The 27,461-nt window shown below is 41.3% G+C and overlaps 1 protein-coding gene across 3 annotated transcripts in view; it reads left to right on the top strand.

The window, feature by feature from the left end:
• Positions 1 to 27,461, top strand: part of LOC132381535 (uncharacterized) — a 127,294-nt gene that overhangs the window by 62,849 nt on the left and 36,984 nt on the right. For 2 of the 3 annotated variants that reach the window (XM_059951023.1, XM_059951024.1), the window contains 9 exons: positions 3,833 to 3,906; positions 5,320 to 5,368; positions 7,284 to 7,445; positions 8,843 to 8,954; positions 9,707 to 10,149; positions 11,707 to 11,868; positions 21,583 to 21,694; positions 23,398 to 23,843; positions 25,287 to 25,372. In XM_059951023.1, coding sequence (XP_059807006.1) covers positions 3,833 to 3,906; positions 5,320 to 5,368; positions 7,284 to 7,445; positions 8,843 to 8,954; positions 9,707 to 10,149; positions 11,707 to 11,868; positions 21,583 to 21,694; positions 23,398 to 23,843; positions 25,287 to 25,372 — 1,646 coding nt within the window. The remainder of the gene's footprint in view (positions 1 to 3,832; positions 3,907 to 5,319; positions 5,369 to 7,283; positions 7,446 to 8,842; positions 8,955 to 9,706; positions 10,150 to 11,706; positions 11,869 to 21,582; positions 21,695 to 23,397; positions 23,844 to 25,286; positions 25,373 to 27,461) is intronic. The other variant, XM_059951025.1, reaches the window with a different exon arrangement.

The raw sequence follows: 27,461 nt of genomic DNA, 5'->3' as shown, positions 1-27,461 counted from the left end.
GGAATTATAGGCCAAAGGGAAAGTTATTGGAAGATAGGTCCAGCCTCAGACTATAAATATTTCGATAAACATGAACTGGTTAGGGATAGTCAGCATGTCCTTGTGCATGGTAGGTCGTGTCTAACCAATCTTAGTTTTTCGAGAAAGATCCCAGGAAAGTTGGAGGCAAGGCAATGGATGCTGTCTACATGGACTTTAGCAAAGTCTTCGACAACGTCCTGCATGGGAAGTTGGTCAAGAAGGTTCAGTTGCTCAGCATTCAGAATGTGGTAAATTGGATTAGATGTTAGCTTGTAGGAGAAGTCGGAGAGTAATAGTAGATGGTTGCCTCTTGGACTGGAGCCCTGTGACTAGTGCTGTGCCTTAGGAATCATTGTAGGGGATTGTTGTTATTTGTAATCTATATTAACAATTTGAATGATAATATGGTTAACTGGATTGGCTAATTTGCAGAAGACACCAAGATTAGGGTACAGTGGACAGTGAAGAAGACTATCAAAGTATGCAACAGGATCTGGACCGGTGGATCTGGAAAAATGGGCTGAACAATGGCAGGTGGAATTTAATGCAGACAAGTATGAGGTGATGTACTTTGGAAAGACCAACTAGAGTGGATCTTAGATTCTGAGGAGTGTGGTACAACAGAGGGATCTGGGAATACAGGTGCATAATTCTTTGTAAGTGGCATAGCAGGTGGTAGAGTCATAAAGAAAGCTTTTAGCACATTAGCCTTCATGAATCAAAGTATTGAGTTTAGGAGCAAACAAGAGGAAATCTGCAGATGCTGGAAATTCAAACAACACACACAAAATGCTGGTGGAACACAACAGGCCAGGCAGCATCTATAAGGAGAAGCACTGTCGACATTTTGGGCCGAGACCCTTTGTCAGGACTCCACTGTCGACATTTCAGGCCGAGACCCTTTGTCAGGACTGAGTGGAGATAGCGGAAGTACTTAATGAATACCTTGCTTCAGTTTTCACTATGGAAAAGGACCATGTGATTATAGGAATGACTTGCAACAGATTGAAAAGCTTGAGCATATAGACCTTAAGAAAGAGGATGTGCTGGAGCTTTTGGAAAGCATCAAGTTGGATAAGTCTCCAGGACCAGAAAAGATATACCCCAGGTTGCTGTGGGAGGCGAGGGAGGAGATTGCTGAGCCTCTGGCAATGATCTTTGTATCACCATTGGGGACGGGAGAGGTTCTAGAAGTTTGGAGGGTTGCAGATGTTGTTTCCTCATTCAAGAAAGGGAGTAGAGATAGCCCAGGAAATTATAGACTAGTGAATCTTACTTCAGTGGTTGGTAAGTTGATGGAGAAGATCCCAAGAAGCAGGATTTATAAACATTTGGAGAGGCATAAACTGATTAGGAATAGTCAGCATGGCTTTGTCAAAGGAAGGTTGTGCTTTACGAGCCTAATTGAGTTTTTTGAGGATGTGACTTAACACATTGATCAAGGAAGAGCAGTAAAGTTAGTGTATATGGATTTCAGCAAGGCATTTGATAAGGTACCCCATGCAAGGCTTATTGAGAAAGTAAGGTGGCATGGGATCCAAGGGGACATTGCTTTGTGGATCTAGAATTGGCTTGCTCAGGAAAAGCAAAGAGTGGTTGCAGACAGGTCATATTCTACACGGAGGTCGTTGACCAGTGGTGTACATCAGGGATCTGTTCTGCAACCCCTACTCTTCGTGATTTTTATAAATGATCTGGATGAGGAAGAGGAGGGATGGGTTAGTAAATTTGCTAATGACACTACGGTTGGGGGTGTTGTGGATAGTGTGGAGGGTTGTCAGAGGTTACAGCGGGACATCGATAAGGTACAAAACTGGGCTGAGAAGTGGCAGATGGAGTTCAACCAAGGTAAGTGTGAGGTGGTTCATTTTGGTAGGTCAAATATGATGGCAGAATATAGTATTAATGTTAAGACTTGGCAGTGTGGAGAATCAGAAGGATCTTGGGGTTCATGTCCATAGGACACTCAAAGCTGCTGAGCAGGTTGATTGGTTAAGAAGGCATATGGTGCATTGGCATTCATGAACCATGGGATTTAGTTCAAAAGCTGAGAGGTAATGTTACAGCTGTATAGGACCCTGGTCAAACCCCACGGAGTACTGTGCTCAGTTCTAATCACCTCTCTATGGGAAGAATGTGGAAACTATAGAAAGGTTGCAGAGGAGATGTATAAGGATGTTGCCTGGATTGGGGAGCATGTCTTGCGTGAACAGGTTGAGTGAACTCAGCCTTTTCTCCTTGGAGCGACGTAGGAGAGGTGACCTGATAGAAATGTATAAGATGATGAGAGGCTTTGATCGTGTGGATAGTAAGAGGCTTTTTCCCAAGGCTGAAATGGCTAACATGAGAGGGCACAGTTTTTTGCTTGGAAGTAGGTACAGAGAGGATATCGGGGTAGGTTTTTTTAATGTAGAGACTGGTGAGTGCATGGAATGGGCTGCCAGTGCCTGTGGTGGAGACGGATACAATAGGGTCTTTTAAGAGACTCCTGGATAGGTACATGGAGCTTAGAAAAATAGAGGGCTATGGGTAATCCTAGGTAATTTCTAAAGAAAGTACATGTTCTGCACAGCATTGTGGGCCGAAGGGCCTGTATTGTACTGTATGTTTTCTGTGTTTCTAATGTAAAAGATTGAGGGGAGATTTGATAGAGGCATAGATAAAATACATGCAAGCGGACTTTTTCCTCTGAGGTTGGTTGAGTCTATAGCCAGAGGTCATGGTTAAGGGTGAACTGTTTGAGGAACATGGGGCAGTGCATAGGGAGCTTCTTCACTCAGTGATGAGAGTGTGGAATGAACTGCCAGCATAAGTAGTGGATGTGGTTTCAATCTCAGCATTTAAGAGAAACTTGGAAGGAAGGGAGGGTATAGGGGGCTAGGGTCTGGGAGCAGGTCAAAGGTACTTCGCAAATTAATAGTTTATCATGGACTAGATGGGCCAAAGGGCTCTTCTCAGTGCTGTTATGTTCTCTGACACTATAACACCACAAATAATAAAACAACACCAACAAAGCAACCCCTCTTACTTTCCTCCCTCCCACACACACGGACAGTCATCAAATCCAAACACAGGCTTCACTCTCTAGTATCCAGGTCTCTGCCATCAGTCTTCAGCTTTCAGGCTGGATCAACCTTTGGGCTCCAGTCCTTGAGTTAGCCAGTGATGGGAACTTGAACTCCAGGAACCAGGCAGTCAGACAATTGTGTACTCTGTGACAGAAACCAACATTTGCACTTTTGAGTTTAAATATTAGAGCTGTGCATATCCATTTCCACTTCTGCAACTTAGCCATGCTAGAATTGTGTGTACTCTCTGGGGCCTCTTGAAGGAAGCTGTTCTTGGTTTAGCACTGTGAAGGTTTCTACCCATTTTAAAAGCAAGTTGTTATTTGTTAGAAGATTTTATTAAGCTAGACAAACTGTTGGCAGACTAATTGGAGAAATATCTGACTCAAGTGTTGGTATGAGTACAGGTGTCCTCCCCACTCCCCCTTTACAAAGGTGTGTTCCTGTGAAACTTTTCTTAAGCCAATATGGCATAAAACATAGAACCATTAATTTATATGGGAAAAATTTTCGTGAAAGCAGAAATCCTCTTTGTAATGCGAAAACCGGTTACTAATGCAGGTCTTTTGTAAAAGCGAAGTGGCATAAAGCGAAAAATTGTAAAGCGGGGGACACCTGTACCTTGATGTGGCAGCACATGATTTCAAGTGATCATTTGTTGTTTTGAAGTATGTTTTCCATCTAATGACAATTGTCATTTCGTGCCATTCCTGTAACAATTGATTTTTTTTCCCTCCCTGTAGACTCATTCAAATACTAGAGGTCGAATTGGATTTGGAAACTCATTAACTGACCATATGCCTGATGTGCCTCACAGGTCAGTAACAGTTAAGTACAGTAAAAGTTTGTTCTAAGTATGTTATAAAGTGAATATAAGCCTACAACAGTCAGCTAAAGAATCAGGAGTTGTAATGTATTTTGATGTATTTCTATCGTGGGCACATTAAAGAGAGAGCCTAGTGCCATAGTAATAATCAATAGAGTTGTACTCCAAGAAAGTGAAATTGAACATTTCTTCATTCAGAATAATCTTTAATTTCCATTTTCATTGTACGTTCTGAGAGAATGACATTTATCCTGAACCTTGTGTATGTGAGGAAGTTGTATTGTATTTTATCTTCAACTACAAAATTGAAAGTTAAGTTTGTGTGGAACATGAGGGCTCCTTGAGCATATGTGTCATAAGGTTTTAGTGATTAAGACAGCAGCACCCTGGGTAAATTGTTAGAACAGTAATTTGCAGGTTATAGTGGTACAGAGAATTTCCTGGATAAAGCTGACCTGATTCCCAGCCTTCCTTGTAACGTAGATTCATTGCATAACAAGGTGCAGAACAGTTGATATAAGCTTGAACAGCTGGTTGAGCTTTAATTGGTGTTATGGCCATCAAAACATTGAATCTTTTTAAAAGTCAGATGTTCAAAACTTTTTTTTCATCTGTCCACATTTCACAGATTATTTAAATTGGCCTCTGAATACAAGGATGTCTCTTTAGCGCAGAGATGAGGAAGAAATTTGGAATTAATTGCCTCAGACTGCTGTGGGGGCCAAGTCTTTGAAACAATATCTCCTTTTATTCTCACGTTCCCATCAACACCCCCTTCCAGATTCCAGCACTTACCTGCCACTAGGAAAATTTGCAGTGACCAATTAAGCTCCCAATCTAAACTTCACTGGGGTGTGGAAGGATACTGAAGCACCTGAAAAGCTAAGAACTCAAAACTCCAGTTAGAACTGGAGTGCAGGATTGAACCCCCCAGTACTGCTTGCACCACTTCTCTGACACAACACCTTCTACAGTAAAGCATTGAGCACACGTTGATCAGTGGTTAGTTAATTATTTACATTTATCAAGGGTGTCCACACTGGTGCTTGGGGCATGTTCGGGATGCAACAAAAGATAACAGACATGCCTGTGAAGTGAAGGGAACTGAGCAAACAGGGAAATACTAAACGTGTGAATTAATTAATAATGATGGAAGACAACATCCTCAACAGCTTCCTCTGTAGTCTTCTCTCCAGCTCACATCACATTGGTGCAGTCTCCACTCTCTGTAGTGATGTGTAATAGGGGAGAAATGACCATTTCTGTTATGTGAGATACCTTGAATCTTGGTTGTAAGACTCGGTCTGCTATATATGCAGGTGGGATTTCACTGTAGTAAGATTTTGGGAGATTGCACGCAGCATTTTCAATTTTTTGTAAGCACTTGCAAACCCTGTTTTCTAGGGGATTTTTCCAGAGTTCACAATCAATCACCCACTCCACTAGAAGAAAGGTGAGTTTAAGTCAACGTTTTGTTATATTGCAAAATGGAAGCTCCAGAGAGATGAGCTGGCCAAAAGTGATTGAAAGGGGATACTAGCAGGCAATTGTAATGATTACTAGATTCTTGAATAATTCCAGAGGATGGGAAAACGCAAGTATCCCTTTAAGGGAGGGAGGCAAAAGACAGGAAATTATACGCCAGTTAGACTGACTTCAGTGATTGGTAAGATGTTGGAGTCTATTATTAAGGATGAGGTTTCAGGGCACTGGGAGGCACATGATAAAATAGGTCATAGTCAGCATGGTTTCCTTAAGGGAAAATCTTGCCTTACAAATCTGTTGGAATTCTTTGATGAAATAACACAGGGTAGATAAAGGAGAGTCAGTGGGTGTTGTTGACTTAGATTTTCAGAAGATTTTTGACATGGTGCCATATGTGAGGCTGCTAAACAAGATAAAAGCCCATGGTATTATAGGAAATATACTAGGCTGGATAGAAGATTGGCTGACTGGCAAGAGAGAAAGAGTGGGAATAAAGGGGACCTGTTCTGGTTGGCTGTCAGTTACTAGTGGTGTTTCACTGAGTTAACGTTGGGACCACTTCTCTTGTATGTCAATGATTTGGATGATGGAATTCGTGGCTTTGAGGTCAAGTTTGTGAGCAATACAAAGATAAGTGAAGGTGCAGATAATGTTAAGGAAGCAGGTGTCTGCAGAAGGGCTTAGACGGATTAGGAGATCTGTCACAGAAAAGAATTGGCAGATGGAAAACTGTGGGCAGGAGTATGGTCATCTACTTTGTAGAAGGAATAAAGGCCTAGATGATTTTCTAAATGGGTTGAAAAATGAGAAATCAGAGCTGCAAAGAGAATTTGTAGTTTGCACAGGATTCTCTAAAAGGTTAACTTGCAGGTTGAGTTGATGGTAAGGTTGGCAAGTGCAGTGCTAGCATTCCCTTCAAGAGGACCAGAATATAAAGGCAAGGATGTAATGCTGAGGCTTTATAAGGCATTGGTCAGACCACACTTGTAGTATTGTGAGCAGTTTTGGGCCCTTATCTGGCATTAGAGAGGGTCCAGAGGAAAGTCATGAGCTAGGTGCTAGAAATCTTAATTTTGCTTTACCAGTCAGTGTTATTAGCTCTGAGCTGAACCCCTGAACCTGGAGGACTGGTAGACCACTCTGTCTGCCCTCTACGCTTTGACCCATTTGGCATGGATGATCCCACAAAGAGCTCATGACTATATTTCTATCTATCTCAGAGCCTGATAAGTTCCTGTTTAGAAAAGGTGCTAAAGATTACATGGAGAAGGCAGGAGAAAGGGGTTGAAGGGGATGTCGGTTATGATGGAATTGCCAAATAAGCTAAATCTGCTCTTGTGCCTTATGGTCTTGTGCGTCTTCTTCATGCCTGTTATGCCGTTGGCATTTAGGACAGCAATGAAGGTCCTCCATCTCTATCTGTGATCAGGTGTTCCTTCACTGTGTCAGTAGCTTCCTCTTGTTTTTCACTACTGTCAGTCATGCAAGTCCCAAGTGAAGACTCAGGAATACCATTGCACTCAGATGTAGAAGCATTCTTTGTTGCTGTTTCCGTAATAATTTTGCTTTATCAGTCAGTGTTACGAGCCCTGAGCTGAACCCCCGAACCTGGAGGACTAGTGGACCACTCTGTCTACCCTCTACGCTTTGACCCATTTGGCATGGATGATTCCACCAAGAGCCAAAGCATGAAGCCCTGACTCCAGACAACATAACTCTTCAGGTTATTGAGGCACACAAGCTTCCAAATTATACGGTTGAGGTCATTAAAATATAAAGAATCTGACCTAAGAATCTTTTTCATTAGTTGATGTGGTCATTGTACTGTACTTGATCTCTCATGGAAGCTCAGCTTTCTTCTTTATGGTTTATTCAATTCTTAGGCATTTCAGCCCACAGAGTTGTGTGAAGCTCGAAAGAAGGCAATATTGCATAACTTGAGAGAACGCGAGTCCCGTAAGATGATGGAAAATCGCTTTAAAATACTGAAGAACAACCTTTTTGATGACAGACAAATGGCTTCAAAGGGTGTTATCCTTGATGAGGTTTGTTTATGATTTAGTTAATGCACAGAGTATGAGGCATTACTCGTACTCTGGATGAGTATGTTGGATACAACATACTGTTGGATGAGCAACACCTCAAATTTGTGTGGGAAGCCTGCAATCTGATGGCATAAACTTCCATTGATAACACCCCCTCGCCCTTCTCGCTTTTTCTATTCCCAATTCTAGTTACTCTCTCACCCCTTCTCCTCACCTGCACATCACCTCCCTCTCATCCCCTCCTCTCCTTTCTCCCACTGTACTCCTATTACACTTACTACCTCCCAACTTATTTCTTTTACCCCGTTCCCCCCACACCACCCACCTACCTTACCCTTCACCTGGTCTCACTCAACTGCTAGTTTGTACTCCTTCCCACCGCCCCACCTTCTTATTCTGACTTACACCTGCTTCTATTCCAGTTCTGATGAAGAACCTCAGCCTGAAACGTTGACTATTTATTCCCTTCCATAGATGATGTCTGACGGGCTCTGTTCATCCAGCATTCTGTGTATGTTGCTCTAGATTTCCAGCATCTGCAGAATCTCGTGTTAATGATTTTTTACACCATGCACTGTACTGCTGTCACAAAACATATTTCATGACATGTCACTGGTAATAAATCCAATTCTGATTCTGAACAATCATTAAAATTATAAAAATTTGCTTAAGTCATAAACATGAGTTTCTGCAGATGCTAGAAATCTCAAGCAAGACACAAACTGTTGGAGAAACTCAGCAGGTTAGGCTGCATCTGTGGAAATAAACAGTTGACGTTTTGGGCTGAGACTCTTCATCAGGACTAGAAAGAAAGGGAGAAGAAGCCAGAATAAGAAGGTTTGGAAGAAGTATAAGCTGGAAGGTGATGGCTGAAACCAGGTGTGGTGGGGGGTGGGGGGGGGGGGAATGAACTTAAGAAGTTGTGGAAAAGATAAAGGGGTGTAGAAAAAGAAATCTAAGGAGAGTAGACCCTCTGGGAGAAAGGGAAGGAGGAGGGCACCAGGTGATAGGCAAGTGAGGAGAAGAGAAAAATGTAAGAGTGAATGTGGAGAATTGAAGAAAAGGGGATGGGGGAGAAATTACCGGAAGTTAGAGAAATCAATGTTCATGCCATCAGGTTGGAGGCTACCCAGACACAGGGGTTACTCATCCTAGAATAGATAGCAACAAGAAGGCAGCAAGTGGTCTGATGTTGAAATGATGATAGGGTTGGATTGGAAAATCAGAAAGAAGATTCAGATGTATCACTTCTTCACGTCCAGCAGTTAGTTCTGCTCAGAACTTTTTGAAGTTAATGTTGAGTATAGAAATAAATGTTCATTGTTTAATGTTACCAAACATTTAAACCAGGTATTGATAATGTTTTTGTATTTCATGTTTTTGCTTCTGATCTGCAGGCCATTGATGTAATCACTAACTTGGATAAACAGTTTAAAAATCTTACAATGGAGAAGGAACTCCTTCTGGGGAAACAAAAAATTCTGTTAGAGAAGCTTTCTCTCTTATCTGGTAAGACCATTTCTGTTGAATTCCACAGACAGACCAATGTGAAATATGCTTATTGATCTCCATTGAAACAAAATTCATAGAGGGCTAAAGAGGGTGAATGCCTTCCCTGGCTAAACTAAGGATTGTACACTTGGATTAAGAGTGCCCTGTGTAGGCTTGAAAGGTGATGACATTTCTGTATTGTCATTAAACTTCTGAATTTTGGCACCATAAAAATCAAAGTCATGGTAAGAGACCTGGATGTACAATTTTATATTTGATCTGATTGGAGAGGGACAGTAATATTTACATTATTTGGTGTTATCATATCAGAAGATCTGCCCTGGCATCAGCATGTAAGTCCCATTACAAAGAAGGCACAACCTGCATGTCTATTTTCTTAGAAATTTATGAAGATCTGGCATGTCATCTGAATCTTTGACAAAACTTCTATAGATGCACAGTGGAGAGTATCCTAACTGGTTGCGTAATGGCCTGGTATGGGAACACCAATGCCCTTGAAAGGAAAATCCTGTAAAAAGTGGGCCTGTCACAGGCATAGCCCTCCCTATCTTTGAGCACATCTCTTAAGGATTGCTGCCATAAGACAATATTCAGAAATGAATCCTTTAATTTCTCTAGATGAACTGAATGTTTCAATGTAATTTAACTTTTTTGGAATATACTGTTTATTCATAGTTGATCGATTTTATTGTGACTTTATCAGCTTGAATTGATGAGCAGCAGCTGAAGTGCAGTGTTTTCTCCAACAGAAATGGAACCAACTATAACACAAGGCGGCGTTGAAGCTGGTGAAATAATTGAATCTGGAGATACTTTGAATTTCTCAAGGGAGAGAGACCCTTCTCAGAATTCCTTTGGAATGAAATGGTATTCAGAACGTAGTCCTTTGGAAGGCATGCCTGATCGCAGGGCAGAAACTGGAGTGACTCTGAAATACGAGATGAATTCAGCTAATTCTGATGATATAGTTGCTGTTAAAGTTGGTGACTACTTAAGTGAGAAATATAACAATCAGCTTGACTATCCTGATGGGACTGGCACCTTTCAAGCGAAAGAAGAGAATATTAACGATGGTGAATGCTCTGCCTTTGATTCTCCAAAGGAACATTGTTCTGGAAGTTCCAGGTTCTGTAGCTTTTCAGATTTCAGCACTGATATGGAAGCATTGAATAAACTTAACATGGGTACACAGGTATGTGTCAAAATCAACTATAGATAATTGAATGGCTCTTTATAATTTTATTGTAGTCAGTTTGACTATAATTGATAATGATTATTGCCCAAATTTAAAATGTATAAAAGATTTTCAAGATATTGTGGAAACCTATATTCATAAGTAGTACCAGCCTGATCTTAGTTGTAATTTCTGCATGGCCTCTTTTGTTTCTTTCCTTCCCATTGTGACAGTTGTAATGTTTTCAACCAGTAAATCTGAAGAGAAGGTAGGGACTAGGGAAGGGCCAGACACTACACAAGTTTGACTGTAACTTCACTTTATAACTCTATACTAGAAATGCTTGCTTTTTGGGTATTGCTTACAGGGTTTTTTACACCTGAGAGGGGGTGAATTGGGGTAAAGTTGTACTCTGGGGCCAGCTGGGCAGTCAGCACTGTTGCAGATTTGCCCAGCTCAGAGACTGTATCACCTACTCAACCCATCAAGTGTTTACCCCTTCTGTCAAACTCAAGATACAAACTTGTTTATTGTCAGTCTTTAGAACATGTGTAACAGAAAATGAAATTATTATTACTCTGGATCTAATGCAGATTTAAAAAGCACAACATAAAACACAATCTACAAGTAACTGAGTATGGCTGTATATACACAAGATTAGCTTATACACATAGACCTGATAGACACTTAAAACTTGACTGGCAATACTTCCATTTTCCTGCCCTTTCCCTGAATCCCTGCAGTGCATTTTTTTTTAATGTGAAGCATTTATTCAGTGCTTTTTAAGTTTTGTACATGAAAACGCAATGTTGTAAGTTGCAAGATCATGAGAATAAGCATTAAAAGTGATTTGGAATTGTAAAATCAGTAAAGTGTCACCAAGCATCTGTGGAATGTTAGTGAACCCAGATCTTAGTTATGCTGGGACTAGCACTCAGTGTAACACACTACCTAACAAACCAAAATACAGCAATGTTAAATGAAAAAAGACAAATTAATACTGCTGTCCCATTGACCATAAGATGTGATGAGAAATAAGTCAAGTGTATATTGACTTAATGCTCAAACTCTCTTGTGTCTGACACTCAATAGTAAGCCATGCATCTTCCAATCCCATTTGCCTTTGAGCCTATAAGAACATTGTGGAACAATATTTTCATATAAATGGTTTGACTCTTTGCTCATGAAATCAGACTTGTACCACCAGGAAAAGAAGCATACCTGAATTCTAAAGGAATTAAGGAGCTAAAGAATTCTAAGTAGTTAGAGACATGCAAAATAAGTGAATACACCAGAAAACAATGAGGTATGAAACATGGGTGGGCAAAGAGTGATTTAGTGATGAATAAAAATCCTCTTGTTCTCCATTTTCACTTGAGCTGAGTTCGCAAAGAATCCGGAGTAATAAGTCAACATGAGTTTTTTTTACTCTGTTAATGCCCAGAAAAGTAATGAAAGATTCAAGCTGAATGGGTAATGCAGGGGCATTTTTCAGCAAAAATGTGCATAATTTAGTAACGCTTTGGTTTCACTCAGGCTCGTCTTTTTCCCACTTTTTAAATTTCACTTTTCCAGAGGTATGTTGAACCAAAGTTTGGTTGGACAGCCAGGGGGAATGGAACACATCATAAACGGGAAGAGAAAGAATCACGCACTTTGATGGAAGATCGGTTTAAATTATTGGAGAGCACAGTTTTTAATGACAAAAAGGCCCCAAAAGGAGCCATTCTCCTCAAGGTTTGTTTAGGAAAAATCTGAGCTATATTTCCTTATTTGTGCACAGAAGAAACATTTCACATTCTGTCTGAGCTTGAAGTATGACCACTGATTTCATTTTGATGGTTTAATTGCTGTTTGAAGTGTGATTTGTTGATCTATTTTTCTGTGTAATAATTTGAATTTCTCACAGCAATTCCAACTCTACTCCCTCCCCCATAAGCAGACATCCCACCTCTCCCTGAAGTTCTGGGAGTCTCCCGCATATTAATAGTGGCTCCCTGACGTCCACAAATTACATACAATATCCTGGAAAAAAAATTTTTGAGAACGAGAGAGACAGAGAGAGTGCGTGAGAGAGAAAGAGAGCGAGCAAGAGAGAAGGCGAGAGTGTTCCTAAAAAAGAAAATATAAAATGTACTTCACCCCAGACTACACTGAAGTGTACCCCTGCCTAATAGGAGTCAAAAATAATGACGGTGTTGCTCACTGCACTGTTTTCAATAGTGACTTTTCTGTTGCCCACGTTGGATTAAATGAGATGTTGAGGTGAATTTAACAGGTGTCATTCGTTCGTTAGCATAGCTAATGTTATTTAAACTGGCTGGCTAGCTGCTAAGGAGCTGCTCTATTGCAGACATCCCACCTCTCCTGGAAGTTCTGGGAGTCTCCCGCAAATTGATGGTGCTACCTCCATGAAATGAGTTTTTGCAGGGTGGAATGTCTGCATAAATGTGCTTTTCCCTTAACCAGTGGCTCAGGTGGCTGGGGCGGGCTACAGGATAGCATTTGCTGCTGCTTTTATCTTCAGTAGATCCTATTAAAGGATGGTGAAGTTGTTGATTCAGCAGCAGCTAAGTAGTCCACCAGAAGATGTAGCTACAACATGTTCATCTGTATTGCACTGGCTGCCAGCAAGTAAGTGTTGCTGCATACTTGCCTCTAAAATATAAAGGGTATCATGTGGTCCACCCCTACAGCACAAAAACAGGGCCTAAACTCAAGCCTCCATTGAGTTTGGACTAATCATCAACCACCCATTTACACTAAATCTATATAAATCCTTTATTTCTCCCCATATTCTCATCAATATGCGCAGATTCACCATTTACCTACACACAAGAAAACAGCATTCATTCAACCTACCAAGCTGCTTGTGTTTGAGATGTAGGAGGAAACCAGAATACCTAGAGCAGGGGTTCCCAGCCTTTCTTATGCTGTGGACTCTTACCATTAACTGTAGAAAAGGTGCAAACTTCAGACAGGTCAGGGTCTGTACTGCTCTTGGGCATGGTGAAGCAGTAGTTCTGCTATCTACGTCACTATCAAAAAGTCATACAAAGCTAAATCATATTGCACATGCATACTGGCTGAGTGAATCTGGAATTCATTGCCACAGGCGGCTATAGAGGCCAAGTCACTTAGTATATTCATTGCGGAGATGAATTGTTTCTTGAGTGGTAAAGGCATCAAGAGTCATGGGCTGAAGGAAGAAGACAGGTTAAGAGGGAATAGAAATCAGCCATAAGTGAATAGGCCGAGTGGAATGTATTCCACCTGTACTTGCCATCAGTTTTCCATGCCTCTTGAATTGCAGAGGTGTGTGGCAAGAGTCTAAAATTAGTTGAGCAGGAACTCTAGCCAGCTAGGTAGTGACATGATTGAATCCACTCGATTTTACCTTTGCATATTTGTTACAAGATACTGACACTGCAGCCTTGCCATTCTGTTTGGTTATAATGGAGGCTTCAGATTACCTTAAGACCACCTGTTTCCACCTCAAATTCTACTCAGACCACAGTTTTTTTTAAAAATACTTTACAATTTTCAGACCATAGTTTGTCTGCATAAATCTTCCCCATTCCATTTACTGGCTAACCATTCCAATGGTTTTCTGGCTGATTATTCCATCTAGAAACATCCATTTTTTTTAAAAATCCATAAACATGCTACCTACTGGCCACAGTAGCATAGTGGCTACTGCAATGTTTTACAAGGCCACAGATCACTGATTGGGATGCAGTTTCTGCTGCTATTTGTAAGGAGCTTGTACGTTCTCTCTCTGGGTTTCCTCTAGCAGTTCTGGTTTCCTTCAACACTCCAAAGACGTGCAGTTAGGGTTAGTGAGTTGTAGGCGTGCTGTGTTGGTTTACAGGCTACCCCCAGCATAACTCTCAGACCGTGTTGGTCGTCACAAATGATGTATTTCACTGTTTCTATGTACAAACTCCATTTCCAGAAAAGTTGGGATATTTTCCAAAATGCAATAAAAACAAAAATCTGTGATATGTTAATTCACGTGAACCTTTATTTAACTGACAAAAGTACAAAGAAAAGATTTTCAATAGTTTTACTGACCAACTTAATTGTATTTTGTAAATATATACAAATTTAGAATTTGATGGCTGCAACACACTGAACAAAAGTTGGGACAGAGGCATGTTTACCACTGTGTTACATCACCTTTCTTTTTAATCGTTTTGGAACTGAGGATACTAATTGTAGTAGATTTGCAATTGGAAATTTTGTCCATTCTTGCTTGATATAAGACTTCAGCTGCTCAAGAGTCCGTGGTCTCAGTTGTCTGATTCTCCCCTTCATGATGTGCCATACATTTTCAATAGGAGATGGCTCTGGACTGGCAGCAGGCCAGTCAAGCACACGCATTCTGTGTCTACAAAGCCACACTGTTGTAGCCTGTGCAGAATGAGGTCTGGCATTGTCCTGCTGAAATAAGCATGGACATTCGGGGAAGAGACGTTGCCTTGATGGCAACATGTGTCTCTCTAAAATCCTAATATATGCCTCAGAGTCAATGGTACCTTCACATACATGCAACTCACCCATGCCGTGGGCACCAGTGCACCCCCATACCATCACAGATGCTGGCTTTTGCACCTTTTGCTGGTAACAATCAGGATGGTCGTTTTCATCTTTGGCACGGAGAACTCGATGCCCGTTTTTTCTGAAAACCAGCTGAAATGTGGACTCATCTGACCACAGCACACCGTTCGGTCCATCTGAGATGAGCTGGGGCCCAGAGAACTCGCCAGCGTTTCTGCATAGAGTTGATGTATGGCCTGCTCCTTGCGTAATACAGTTTCAAGTTGCATTTCTGGATGCAGCGACGGACTGTGTTAAGTGACAATGGTTTTCCAAAGTACTCCCGAGTAATTGTCACAGTAGCATGACGGTTTCTTAGGCAGTGCCGCCTGAGGGCTCGAAGATCACGCGCATTCAACAGTGGTTTCCGACCTTGCCCTTTACGCACTGAGATGTCTCTGAATTCTCTGAATCTTTTCATAATATTATGTACTGTAGATGTTGAAAGACCCAAATTCTCTGCAATCTTGCATTGGGAAATGTTCCTTTTGAACTGACTAACAATTCTCTTACGAATTTTGGCACAAAGGGGTGCTTGCAAACACTGAGCCTTTGATGGAAGCTATCTTTATACCCAGTCATGATGCCTCACCTGCTACCAATTAGCCTGCTTAATGTGGAGCCTTCCAAACCAGTGTTTCTTGCATATTCTGTGCACTTTTCAATCTTATTTTAACTCTGTCACAACTTTTGTTGAGTGTGTTGCAGCCATCAAATTCTAAATTTGTGTATATTTACAAAATACAATTAAGTTGGTCAATAAAACTATTGAAAATCTTTGTATTTTTGTCAGTTAAATAAAGTTTAACGTGAATTAATATATCACAGATTTTTGTTTTTATTGCATTTTGGAAAATATCCCAACTTTTCTGGAAATGGGGTTTGTAAATATGTCAAATAAATCTAATTTTTAATTATTAACCTTCTATCTATATCATAGCCAAGACCACTTCCCACCTTAACTTCTGATTCAAAAAGGCTTTGATTTTAAAGTTCGCATTCTTGTTTCTAAATCAATCATTTCCACCAGCTTTTCTGATTTGAACAACCTCCTCTGAGATCTCTGTGGCCTTGTGCAGCTGTTGATACTTGTGTTTAAAAATGCAGCTCATTTAACATGCTATTGGTCCTTTCAAGGCAAATCTGCAAGCCTCATGTAAACCGTATAATCTCAATCAGGGGTTCCCAAACTTTTTTATGTCATAGACCAATGCTATTAAACAACCCAGGTTGCAAAGCCCAATCTAGATGATACTGCTCCAGATGTGGCTTTGCAGTGACACTTCAACCCTCGTTCACTGCAGAGGGTTGTAAACTTGGTCAGCTCCATCATGAGCACCAGTCTCCCCACCATCAAAGATTTCTTTTAAAAGCGATGCCTCAAAAAGGCAGCATCCATTACTGAAGACCACCAGGACTTGCTGTCTTATTGCTAATTCAGAGAAGTAGAGGAGCCTAAAGACCCATACTTAATGTTTCTTCACCATTAGATTTCCGAGCAGACAATGAACCAAGCCATGACCCCTACCTCAATATTTTTGTTTTCTTTTTGCACTAATTTAAAGTAATTTTAATATATATTTCTGACTGTAATTTACAATATTTTGTGTATTATACTATACTGCCGCAAAGCAATAAATTTCACAACTGTTTGTGATAATAAACCTGATTCTCATTCAGTACCTCCATTGTGAGGTTGAGTGCTCCTGTTAAAACATTGCTGTCATCATTTAAACAAAATAATGGCCATGAAACTATTGTTTTTGAATTCCATCTTGGGGAAGGAAATCCATTGTCCTGCCTCCTCAGTTAAGACACAGGAGCAGAATTAGGGCAGTCAGCCCATCGAGGGGGCTCCGCCATTCCATTATGGCTGATCCCAGATCCCACTCAACCCCATACACCTGCCTTCTCACTATATCCTTTGATGCCCTGACCAATCAGGAAACAATTAACTTTCGCTTTAAATATACCCATGGACTTGGCTTTCACAGCTGTCTGTGGCAAAGCATTCCACAGACTTGGTAAAAAAAATCTCTGTTTTAAAAGGTCACCCCTCAATTTTGAGGCTGTGGCTTCTAGTTATGGACATGCCTGCCATAGAAAACATCCTCCTTAACTAGAACTTTCAACATTCGGCAGGTTTCATTGAGCTCTCTTCTCCACCCCCCCCCCCCCCCCCCCGGTATTCTTCTAAATTCCAGTGAGTAGATACCCAAAGCTGCCAAATGCTCCTCCCATGATATTCCCTTCGTTCCCAGAATCATCCTTGTGAACCTCCTCTGGACTCTCTACAATGACAACACATTCTTTCTGAGATATGGAACCCAAAACTCTTGATAATACTCCAAAGTGCAACCTGACTAGTGTCTTATAAAGGCTCAACATTATCTCCTTGTTTTTATATTCTGTTCCCCTTGGAATGAATGCCAGTATTGCATTTGCCACCTTTATTGCAGACTCAATGTGTAAATTAACCTTCTGGAAGTCCTGCACAAGGTCTCCCAAGTCCTGCACCTCTGATGTTTGAATTTTCTCCCCATTTAAATAATAGTCTGCACTTCTGTTCCTTTTATCAAAATGCATAATCATGCATTTTCCAATTCTTTGAACACTGATGTGAAAAGTAGTGGTCCCAACACTGACCCCTAAGGATCACCACTGGTCGCTGACAGCCAACCAGATAAGACTCCCCACCTGAAAAGTGCTGTTGCATATTTGCTCATCATGGTTGCTGAACATAAAGTCTGCTGTTTCCCACAGTTTTGCGTATGGGGACAGACATCCCTGGAATTTATCCCATATTCTCCCAAACTGGTTAAAAGTTGATCTCACTGGAGTTACCTGCAAGGCAGACACTAGGAAAACATTAAGTAATCAATAATACAGGACCAGACTATAAGCAAAACAGTCATTCTGTTTAATTGAATTTCAGTGTAGTGCGTAGCATATCACAAAGGTTGTAAACAATATAAATATTTCAGACTTGTTCACAGTAAATTTACTGAAGTACAAATGTCACTGTATACAGGCCTGAAATTCATTTTCTTGCAGGCATTCACAGTAGGTACAAGAAACACAATAGAATCAATGAAAGACTGCACACAACAAAGGCAGACCAACAACCAATGTGCAAAAGGCAAACTGTGCACATACACGAGGAAAGTAATGATAAATAAACAATAAATATTAAGAACCTGAGATGATGAGTCCTTGAAAATGAGTCCATGGGTTGTAGGAAAAGTTTATTTATGGGGTGAGTGAAGTTGTCCCTTCTGGTTCGAGATGGTTGAGGTGTAATAACTTGGTAGAGTGGGTCCAGAGGCATCTGTGCCACCTTCCTGATGACAGCAGCAGCAAGAAGAGAGTATGGCCTGGATGGTGGGAGTCCTTGATGATTCTTGCTTTCCTGTAACAGCTCTCCATATAAATGTGCTTGGTGTGGAGAGCTTTATCCATGATGGGCTGAGCTGTATCCACTTCTTTTTGTAGGATTTTCTATTCAAGGGTATTGCTGTTTCCATAGAAAGCCGTGATGCAGCCACACATCTATAGAAGTTTGTCAAAGTCTTAGGAGTCATGCAGAAACTTCGCAAACTTCTAATGAAGTAGAGGCACTACCGTGCTTTCTATGTAATTGCACGTGTGTGCTGGACTCAGGACAGATTCTCTGAAATAATAACACTAAGAAAATCAGTTGCAGATCATTTTCCCCCACACCTCCCCATGAGGACTGGCTCATGGACCTCTGTTTATTTTATTCCTCCTAAGGTCAATAATCAGCTTGTTGGTCATGCTGGCATTGAGTGAGTTGTTGTTGTGGCACCACTCAGCCAGATTTTAGACCATAAGACAAAGGAGTAGAAGTCGGCCACCGAGTCTGCTCTACCATTTCATCATGAGCTGATCCAATCTCCCCTTTAGTCCCATTCCCCCGCCTTCTCACCATAACCTTTGATGCCCTGACTACTCAGATACCTATCAATCTCTGGCTTAAGTATACCCAATGACTGCCGCCCGTGGCAACAAATTCCATAGATTCACCACCCTTGGCTATAAAAAAAAAAATTTTAGCATCTCTGTTCTGAATGGGCGCCATGTAATCCTCAAGTCATGTCCTCTCATACTAGACTGCCCCACCATGGGAAACAACTTTGCCACATCCACTCTGTCCATGCCTTTCAACATTCAAAATGTTTCTATGAGGTCCCCCCTCTTCTAAACTCCAAGGAGTACAGTCCAAGAGCGGTCAAACGTTCCTCATATGTTAACCCTCTCATTCCCAGAATCATTCTAGTGAATCTTCTCTGAACTCTCTCCAATGTCAGCACATCCTTTCTTAAATAAGGAGCCCAGAACTGCAGACAGCATTCCAAGTGAGGTCTTACCAGTGCCTTATAGAGCCTCAACATCACATCCCTGTTCCTATACTCTATTCCTCTAGAAATGAATGCCAACATTGCATTCACCTTTTTCATCACCGACTCAACCTGGAGGTTAACCTTAAGGGTATCCTGCACGAGGACTCCCAAGTCCCGTTGCATCTCAGAACTTTGAATGCTCTCCCCATTTAAATAATAGTCTGCCCATTTATTTCTTCTACCAAAGTGCATGACATTTTGTAATTCATTTGCCACTTCTTTGCCCATTCCCCCAATCTATCCAAGTCTCTCTGCAGACTCTGTTTCCTCAGCACTATCAGCCCCTCCACCTATCTTTGTATCATCAGCAAACTTAGCCACAAATCCATCTATTCCATAATCCAAATCATCGATGTACAATGTAAAAATAAGCGGCCCCAACATGGACCCCTGTAGAACACCATTGGTAACCGGCAGCCAACCAGAATGGGATCCCTTTATTCCCACTGTTTCCTGCCAATCAACCAGTGCTCTATCCACATATGTAATTTTCCCGTAATTCCATGGGCTCTTGTTTAGCAGCTTCATGTGCAATTCCTTGTCAAAGGCCTTCTGAAAATCCAAATACACAACATCCATTGCATCTCCCTTGTCTAGCCTACTTGTAATTTCCTCAAAAAAAAATTGCACTAGGTTTGTCGGGCAGGATTTTCCTTTAAGGAAACCATGCTGAGTTCTGCCTATCTTGTCATTTGCCTCCAGGTACTCTGTAACCTCATCCTTGACAATCGACTCCAACAACTTCCCAACCACCAATGTCAAGCTAACAGGTCTATAATTTCCTTTTTGCTTCCTTGCCTCCTTCTTAACTAGCGGAGTGACATTTACAATCTTCCAGTCCTCCGGAACCAGGCCAGAATCTATCGACTTTTGAAAGGTCATTGCTAATGCCTCCGCAATCTCCACTGCTAATTCCTTCAGAACACGAGGGTACATTCCATTTGGTCCAGGAGATTTATCTACCCTTAGACTATTCAGCTTCCTGAGTACTTTCTCTGTCATAATTGTGACTGCACATATTTCTCTTCCCTGACACCTTTGAATGTCCGGTATATCGCTGATGTCTTCCTCAGTGAAAACTGATGCAAAATACTCGTTCAGTTCCTCCACCATCTCCTTACCTCCCATTACAATTTCTCCAGCATCATTTTCTGTCAGTCCTACATCTACTCTCTACTATATTATATATCTATACTATACTATATCTATTCCTATATCTATATCTGTCTTTTACTCTATATATACTTGAAAAAGCTTTTGGTATCCTCTTTGATATTATTTGCTAATTTCCTTTCATAGTTCACCTTTTCCCTCTTAATTACCTTCTTAGTTTCCTTTTGTAAGCTTTTAAAAACGTATGCCCTCTGCTTTGCTCTTACTTTGGCTTTTGACTTCTCTTGTCAGCCACGGTTGCATCCTTTTTCCATTCTAAAATTTCTTCTTGTTTGGAATATATCTGTCTTGCACCTTCCTCACTTCTCGCACAAACTCCAGCCAGTGCTGCTCTGCTGTCCTTTCTGCTGTTGTCCTTTTCCAGTCAACCTTGGCCAGTTCCTCTCTCATGCCACTGTAATTTCCTTTACTCCACTAATACCAACACATCGGATCTTGGCTTCTCTTTCTCAAATTTCACAGCAAACTCTTATCATCTGATCACTGCCTCATAAGGGTTCCTTCACTTCCATCTCTCTAATGTGGTTCATTACACAATACCCAATCCAGTACAGCCGATCCCCTAGTGGGCTCAACAACAAGCTGTTCTAAAAAGCCATCTCGTAGACATTCTACAAATTCTCTCTCTTGATATCCAGTGCTGACCTGATTTTCTCAATCCACTCGCATGTTAAAATCCCCCACAATTATCATAACTCTGCCCTTCTGGCAAGCCTTTTCTACTTCCTGTTGTAATTTGTAGTCCACAACACTGCAGCTGTTTGGAGGCCTGTAGATAACTGCCATCAGGGTCCTTTTACCCCTGCGATTTCTTAGCTCAACCCATAAAGATTCTGTACCTTCCAATCCTATTTCAACTCTTTCTAATGATTTAATATCATTTCTTACCATTAAAGCCACGCCACCCCCTCTATTTTCAATCCCTCCTATTTTTGATTTGTCACCACCTTTGATTCGTCCAATTGGCAGTGGTTTTGTCAGCAAACTTAAATATGGTGTTGGAGTTGTGCTTAGTCACTCAGTCATAAGTATAAAGTAAGTAGAGCAAGGAGCTGAGCACACAGCTTTGTAGTGCACTTGTGCTGATGGGGATTGTGGAGGAGATGTGTTTGAGCATTTTGAAAACAAATTTTCTTGTGGAGCTCCTCCAGCATGTTGGGTAGATTTGCCATCTGGATTGTAATTCTGTCAGAGAATTGACAGGATAATTTCTGGCACTACTTGATCAGGCATTGTTATCTCGGTTTTATCTTCACAGGCCATTAATGTAATCAGCGATTTAGATATACAATCAGATCAACTCTCCATGGAAAAGGAACTGTTAATGAAAAAGCAGAGTAAATTGCTAGCGGAAATTTCACATCTTTCAAGTAAGAGGGGCTTTTGCTTTACCTTTGTGAGGTAACGAAATAATTCAGACTCTTGTAATTTTTAACTGTACAATTTTTCTCATTTGGTGAGGGATTGCACAGTAAGTGTCCTGTGCTACTGCATTTTGAAAGTCAGTGAAGAAGATAACACTCTGTTGTGTTCTCATGGATATGATGCCCAAACCATTTGGTTGCAATGGGGTTGCTGTGCTGGAAATAAATTGAAGTAATCCTTGTTTTGAGAATTCAAAGTTCAAAGCAAATCTATTATAAAAGCACTACTGTACATCCTAAGATTCATTTTCTTGCAGGCATTCAAACACCCTAATCAATTAATCGATAAATAATTAGGTAATACTGAGAACAATTAATATTGAGAGCATGAATTACAGAGTAATTGAAAGTGAGTTCATAAATTATTTTCAGAAGTAGAATAGAGAAGCAGGCCGTTTGGCTCACCTCGTCCATGCTAAAACCACTTATACTGCTTACTCCCAGCAACCTGCACTGAACCGTGGCCCTCCATACCCCTTCTATCCATGTACCTATCCAATCTTCTCTTAAACGCTGAAATCGAGTTTGTATAGAATGTGCTGGCAGCTCATTCTAAATTCTCATGATCCTCTGACTGAAGAATTTTCCCCTTAAGCTTTTCACCTTTCACCCCTATGCCATAGCCTCTGGTTGTAATACCTCACACAGCCTCAGTGGAACAAGTGTGTTGTCATTTCCCAATCTATACTACTCATAATTTTGTGTGTATACTATCAAATTTCCTGTCTTCGTTCTAAAGAATACAGTCCTAACCTATTCAATGTTTCCTCAGAACTCAAGTCCTCTAGACCTGACATCATCCATGTAAATTTTAGCAACACACACAAAATGCTGGAGGAACTCAGCAGGCCAGGCAGCAACTAAGGGGGAGAAAAAGTAGAGTCGACATTTTGAGCAAGAAGAGAGATTCATGTTCTAGAATGAAAGAAAATAGTTTGTCCTTCTTTCTGATCTTTGTGACAGCAAATGAAATCCAGGATCAGTGTAGTAACATGTTTTTTTAAGCCCATTATGCCGCTGGTGTTTAGGGCAGCAATGAAAGTCCTCCATCACAGGGTTTCCTTCACCATGTCAGTAGCTTTTCCTCGGTTTTCACTGCTGTCAGTCATGCAAGTTCTAGGTGGAGACCTCAGGAGTACTGCCACACTCAGAGGTAGAAGGATTCTTCATGTCTCCGTATAATAATTTTGTTTGTCCTGTCAGGGTTGTTAGCCCTGCGCTGAACCCCTGAACCTGGAGGACCAGTAGACCACTCTTAATCTAGTCTCTACACTTAGCCTGGTCTTTGACCTGTTTGGCATAGGTGACCTTACCGAGAGCCAAAGCACAAAGACCTGCCAATATAGCCCTCTGGGTCATTGTGGCACGCAAGCCTCTAAACCACAACAGGGTTGTGGTCCTCTTGGAGGAGTAACTGGCCTTGAAATTCAGAAGTATGCATTCAAATCTCATCCCAGCTGTTTGAAACTTTGAATTCTGTTCAGATGCAGGTGTGGAATGATGTGATCACAAAGCAGCTGGGTCACGTAAAACTTTAAATGGCTGGCATGCATGGTAGTGTGGTGGACTTTTACCTGACATCTAAAGTGCTCCAGAACTATTATGGAAGGGTCAGTTCTGACGATCTGATCAGCTGCTTCCTTTTGTAGGTTTGAGATCTCAAGTACTTCAGGAACAGACAGATGATGGACAATTCAGTGCAGAGGGAACCTCTGACGTACAGGCATTAACCTTTCAGAAACCTTCTGATCCTCACTGGCGTAAAAACAGTGATCCTTCTGAAGCTGCGGTAATTAACAATAACATGTCAGAACATCAGAGTGATAAAGGAATTCAATGGGAGCAAGATGAAGTGAAGGTCAGCAGCTTAAATACCGGCAAGATGGAAGGAAACACCAAAGAGAATTACCAAGAAGTTATGAGCACTGATTTTTATGACCTCTCTGCAATAAGACAAAAGGCTTGTAATGGTCAAGGTGAAGATGCCTTCTTCTCTGTAGGGAAAGCATCGTCTATTGGCAGCTCTGATTTTGGCAGTCATTCTGATTTCGACTTAAATATGGATGAAGTAAATGAAATTGATGTGGAAATACTGGTATGTATTGGGATGCTGTTGAAATGAACATGCTTCTTAAAAATATCCAGGTGTAGGTTTATTTTCATTCAGTCATATAACCTGTCCTTAGCCCACCATGTCAGTACTGACCAAGTAAGCTGAGATATGCAGACCGAAGGGGGTGCTCTGGTCTCAGATAGACTGGTGTTAGGGTTCCAGAGCTCATTAATGTCATGAAAGAGATTGGCCCGGGTTGTAATGTGTTCATCTCATTCAATCTGCACTTGGTCCATAGGCGCCTTTGCCTTTGTGATTCAAGTCCTTGTCAGAATAGCTGTAGAGGTTAAGGAATTCCTGCCTCCTCTACCCCCAAGGCAGTGCTTTTCAGATACCAATCTTTTGGCTGAAAAATAAATCCTCTTTAAATCCCATCCTTTATCCAAAACCTATGAGACACCTGTGTTACTGGAGGTATTTCTTGCTATCTACCCTACCTGTTCTCTGAAGAGTACTGATAATGGGTGGGGTCACCTGTCTTGTAAAGACACTGCCCAGAAGAAGGCAATGACAAACCACTTCTGTAGGAAAAAATTTGCCAAGAGCAATCATGGTCTTAGATCGCCCACATTATGACGTGGCACATAACGCACAAACAAACCATACCTATACTCATAAATTTGTAAAACCCCTATCAGGTTCCCTCTGCCTCCAGCACTCCTCAGAGAAAACACCCAACCTATCCAGTTTCTGTCTATAACTGACGCCCAACCCAGCCAAACTCCTGGTAAAACTGCATCCTTTCTAATGTAGTCACCATTTTCCTATAGCATGGCATACACAAATGCACAGACTATTCCAGCTAGTGTTTTTAGAATATATAACCACCTTACTTTTTAAGTCTGCTCAGTCTAATGTAGGCAAGTGTTTGCAGGTTTCATTCCTTTACCTATCTGTGCAGCCACCTTCAGGGCTCTTTTTCCTCAAAATCAGCTTTCACTGGTTAACTATACCTCTTCAGATGGATGAAGGCACTTGGCAAAACTGAGGTGTGCAGACTGATGAGAGTACACTGATCTCAGATAAACTGGTATTTGGGCTCTGGAGTTGGTTGGTACCATAAGGTGTAGGAGCAGAATTAGGCCATATGGAGCATAAAGTCTGCTCCACCATTTCATCATGGCTAATCGTTTTTCCCTTCAGCCCCAATCTCCTGCCTTCTCCCCATATACCTAATGACTTGGCCTCCAGAGTTGCCTGTGGCAACAAATTCCAAAGATAAAGGGATTGTCACAGGTTATAATGTCATCCTATTAGACCAATGTGTATGTGGGTGCTGGAGGAAGTTTTGCTTTGGAGGAAGCTGCTGTGGATAGAGCACTTGTCCATCTGTAAAGTGTTGGTTGAGTAAGTTGGTTGTGGATAATTCAACTATTCTTAATACAGTAACCCTAATTATTATTATTATTATCACCATCCCTGCAGACTCATTCGGAGAGTGAAAATGTGGACTTTGAGGTGGAGGATGATTATGACCTCTCAGTGTGTGAGAAATTATGTGCACCTCCCAGGTCAGTGCAGAGATTCTAACAATTGCTATCATTCTGTTTTCTAGAAAAAGTTTTGAAATTAGTGTATGCATTTACAGCTTTGTTCTTGGAAGAAGTCATGGTTAAGATGTGCTCCTTTTAGGAGGCTTCTTTATAAGGCCTAACATCAGTATTGGGAAAGTTCTTGGAAGGTGTTCTAATGGGCTGGGTGTACAAGTACTTGGATAGGGACTGATTAGGGATAGTCAGCAGGACTTTGTGCATAGTAGGTCATGTCTAACCAATCTTACTGTTCTGGAAATTACCAGTTAAATTGGAGGCAATGTGGTAAGTATTGTCTACATGAACTTTAGCAGGCCATTCACAAGGTTCCACATAGGAGGTTGGTCAATAAAGTACAGTCACTTGGCATTCAAGATGAAGTAGTAAATTGAATGAGACATTGGTTTTGTGAGAGATTCCAGAGAGTGGTAATAGGATTGCCTACCTGACTAGTGGAGTACTGCAGGCCTCATTGCTGGGTCCATTGTTTGTCATCTATGTCAACAATATGGATAATAATATGGTAAACTGGATCGGCAAATTTGTGGATGACACCAAGATTGTGGGTTTAGTGGACAGCAAGAAAGACTATCAGAGGTTGCAGTGGCTTCTGGAGCAGATGGAATTTACTGCAGACAAGTTTGAGGTGTTGTGCTTTGGGAGGACCAATCAGGGTAGGTCTTGCACAGTGAGTGTAAGCCACTGAGGAGTGCAGTAGAACAGAGGGATCTGGGAATACAAATGTCTAGGGTTGGAAAGAAAGCTTTTGGTGCATTGGCCTTAATAAATCGAAGTACTGAAATTAGGAATGCGATGTTATATTGAAGTTGTATAAGATGTCAGTGAGCTCTAATTTGGAGTATTGTGTGCAGTCGGTCAGGAAGGATATAAATAAAGTGAAAGAGTGCAGAGAAAGTTTACAAGTATTATGCTGGGTCTTGAGAACAGGAGTTGTAGGGAAAGGATGAATAGGTTAGAACTTTATTTCCTATAATGCAGAAGATTGAAGGGAGATTTAATAGAGGTATACAAAATTATGAGGGGTATAGATAGAGTAAATGCAAGCAGGCTTTTTCCCACTGAGGGTGAGACTACAACAGAGATCTCAGGGTAAGGGTGAAAGGTGAAATGCTTAATGGGAACATGAGTTGGAACTACTTCACTTGGAGGGTACTGAGATTATGGAACAATCTGCCAGTGCAAGTGGTGGATATGATTCTGATTTTAACACTTAAGAGAAATTTGGATAGGTATGTGGATGGTTGGAATATGGAGGGTTGTGGGTGCAGGTCAGTGGAACTAGGCAGATTAATCAAGTCAAGTCACTTGTATTGTCATTTCGACCGTAACTGCTGGTACAGTACATAGTAAAAATGAGACAGTGTTTTTCAGGACCATGGTGTTACATGACACAGTACAAAAACTAGACTGAACGATGTTTTTAAAAAAAAAACCAACACAGAGAAAGCTACACTAGACTACAGACCTACACAGGACTGCATGAAGTGTACAAAAACAGTGCAGGCATTACAATAAATAATAAACAGGACAATAGGGCAAGGTGTCAGTCCAGGCTCTGGGTATTGAGGAGTCTGATAGCTTGGGGGAAGAAACTGTTACATAGTCTGGTCGTGAGAGCCCGAGTGCTTCAGAGCCTTTTCCCAGACGGCAGGAGGGAGCAGAGATTGTATGAGGGGTGCGTGGTGTCCTTCATATTGCTGTTGCCTTTGCGAAAAACAGTATTGTCCGTGATGGCGGGAAGAGAGACCCCGATGATCTTCTCAGCTGACCTCACCATCCGCTGCAGGGTCTTGTGATCCGAGATGGTGCAATTTCTGAACCAGGCAGTGATGCAGCTGCTCAGGATGCTTTCGATACCTCTGTTGAATGTGATGAGGATGGGGGTGGGAGATGGACTTTCCTCAGCCTTCGCAGAAGGTAGAGATGCTGCTGGGCTTTCTTTGCTATGGAGCTGGTGTTGAGGGACCAGATAAGATTCTCTGTCAGGTGAACACCAGGAAATTTGGTGCTCTTTACGATCTCTACCGAGGAGCCGTCACTGTTCAGC

This window comes from Hypanus sabinus, chromosome 26 (genome assembly GCF_030144855.1).
Source record: "Hypanus sabinus isolate sHypSab1 chromosome 26, sHypSab1.hap1, whole genome shotgun sequence".
In the NCBI taxonomy this organism is placed as follows: Eukaryota; Metazoa; Chordata; class Chondrichthyes; order Myliobatiformes; family Dasyatidae; genus Hypanus; species Hypanus sabinus.
This window is presented reverse-complemented; position numbering and strand designations above follow the sequence as displayed.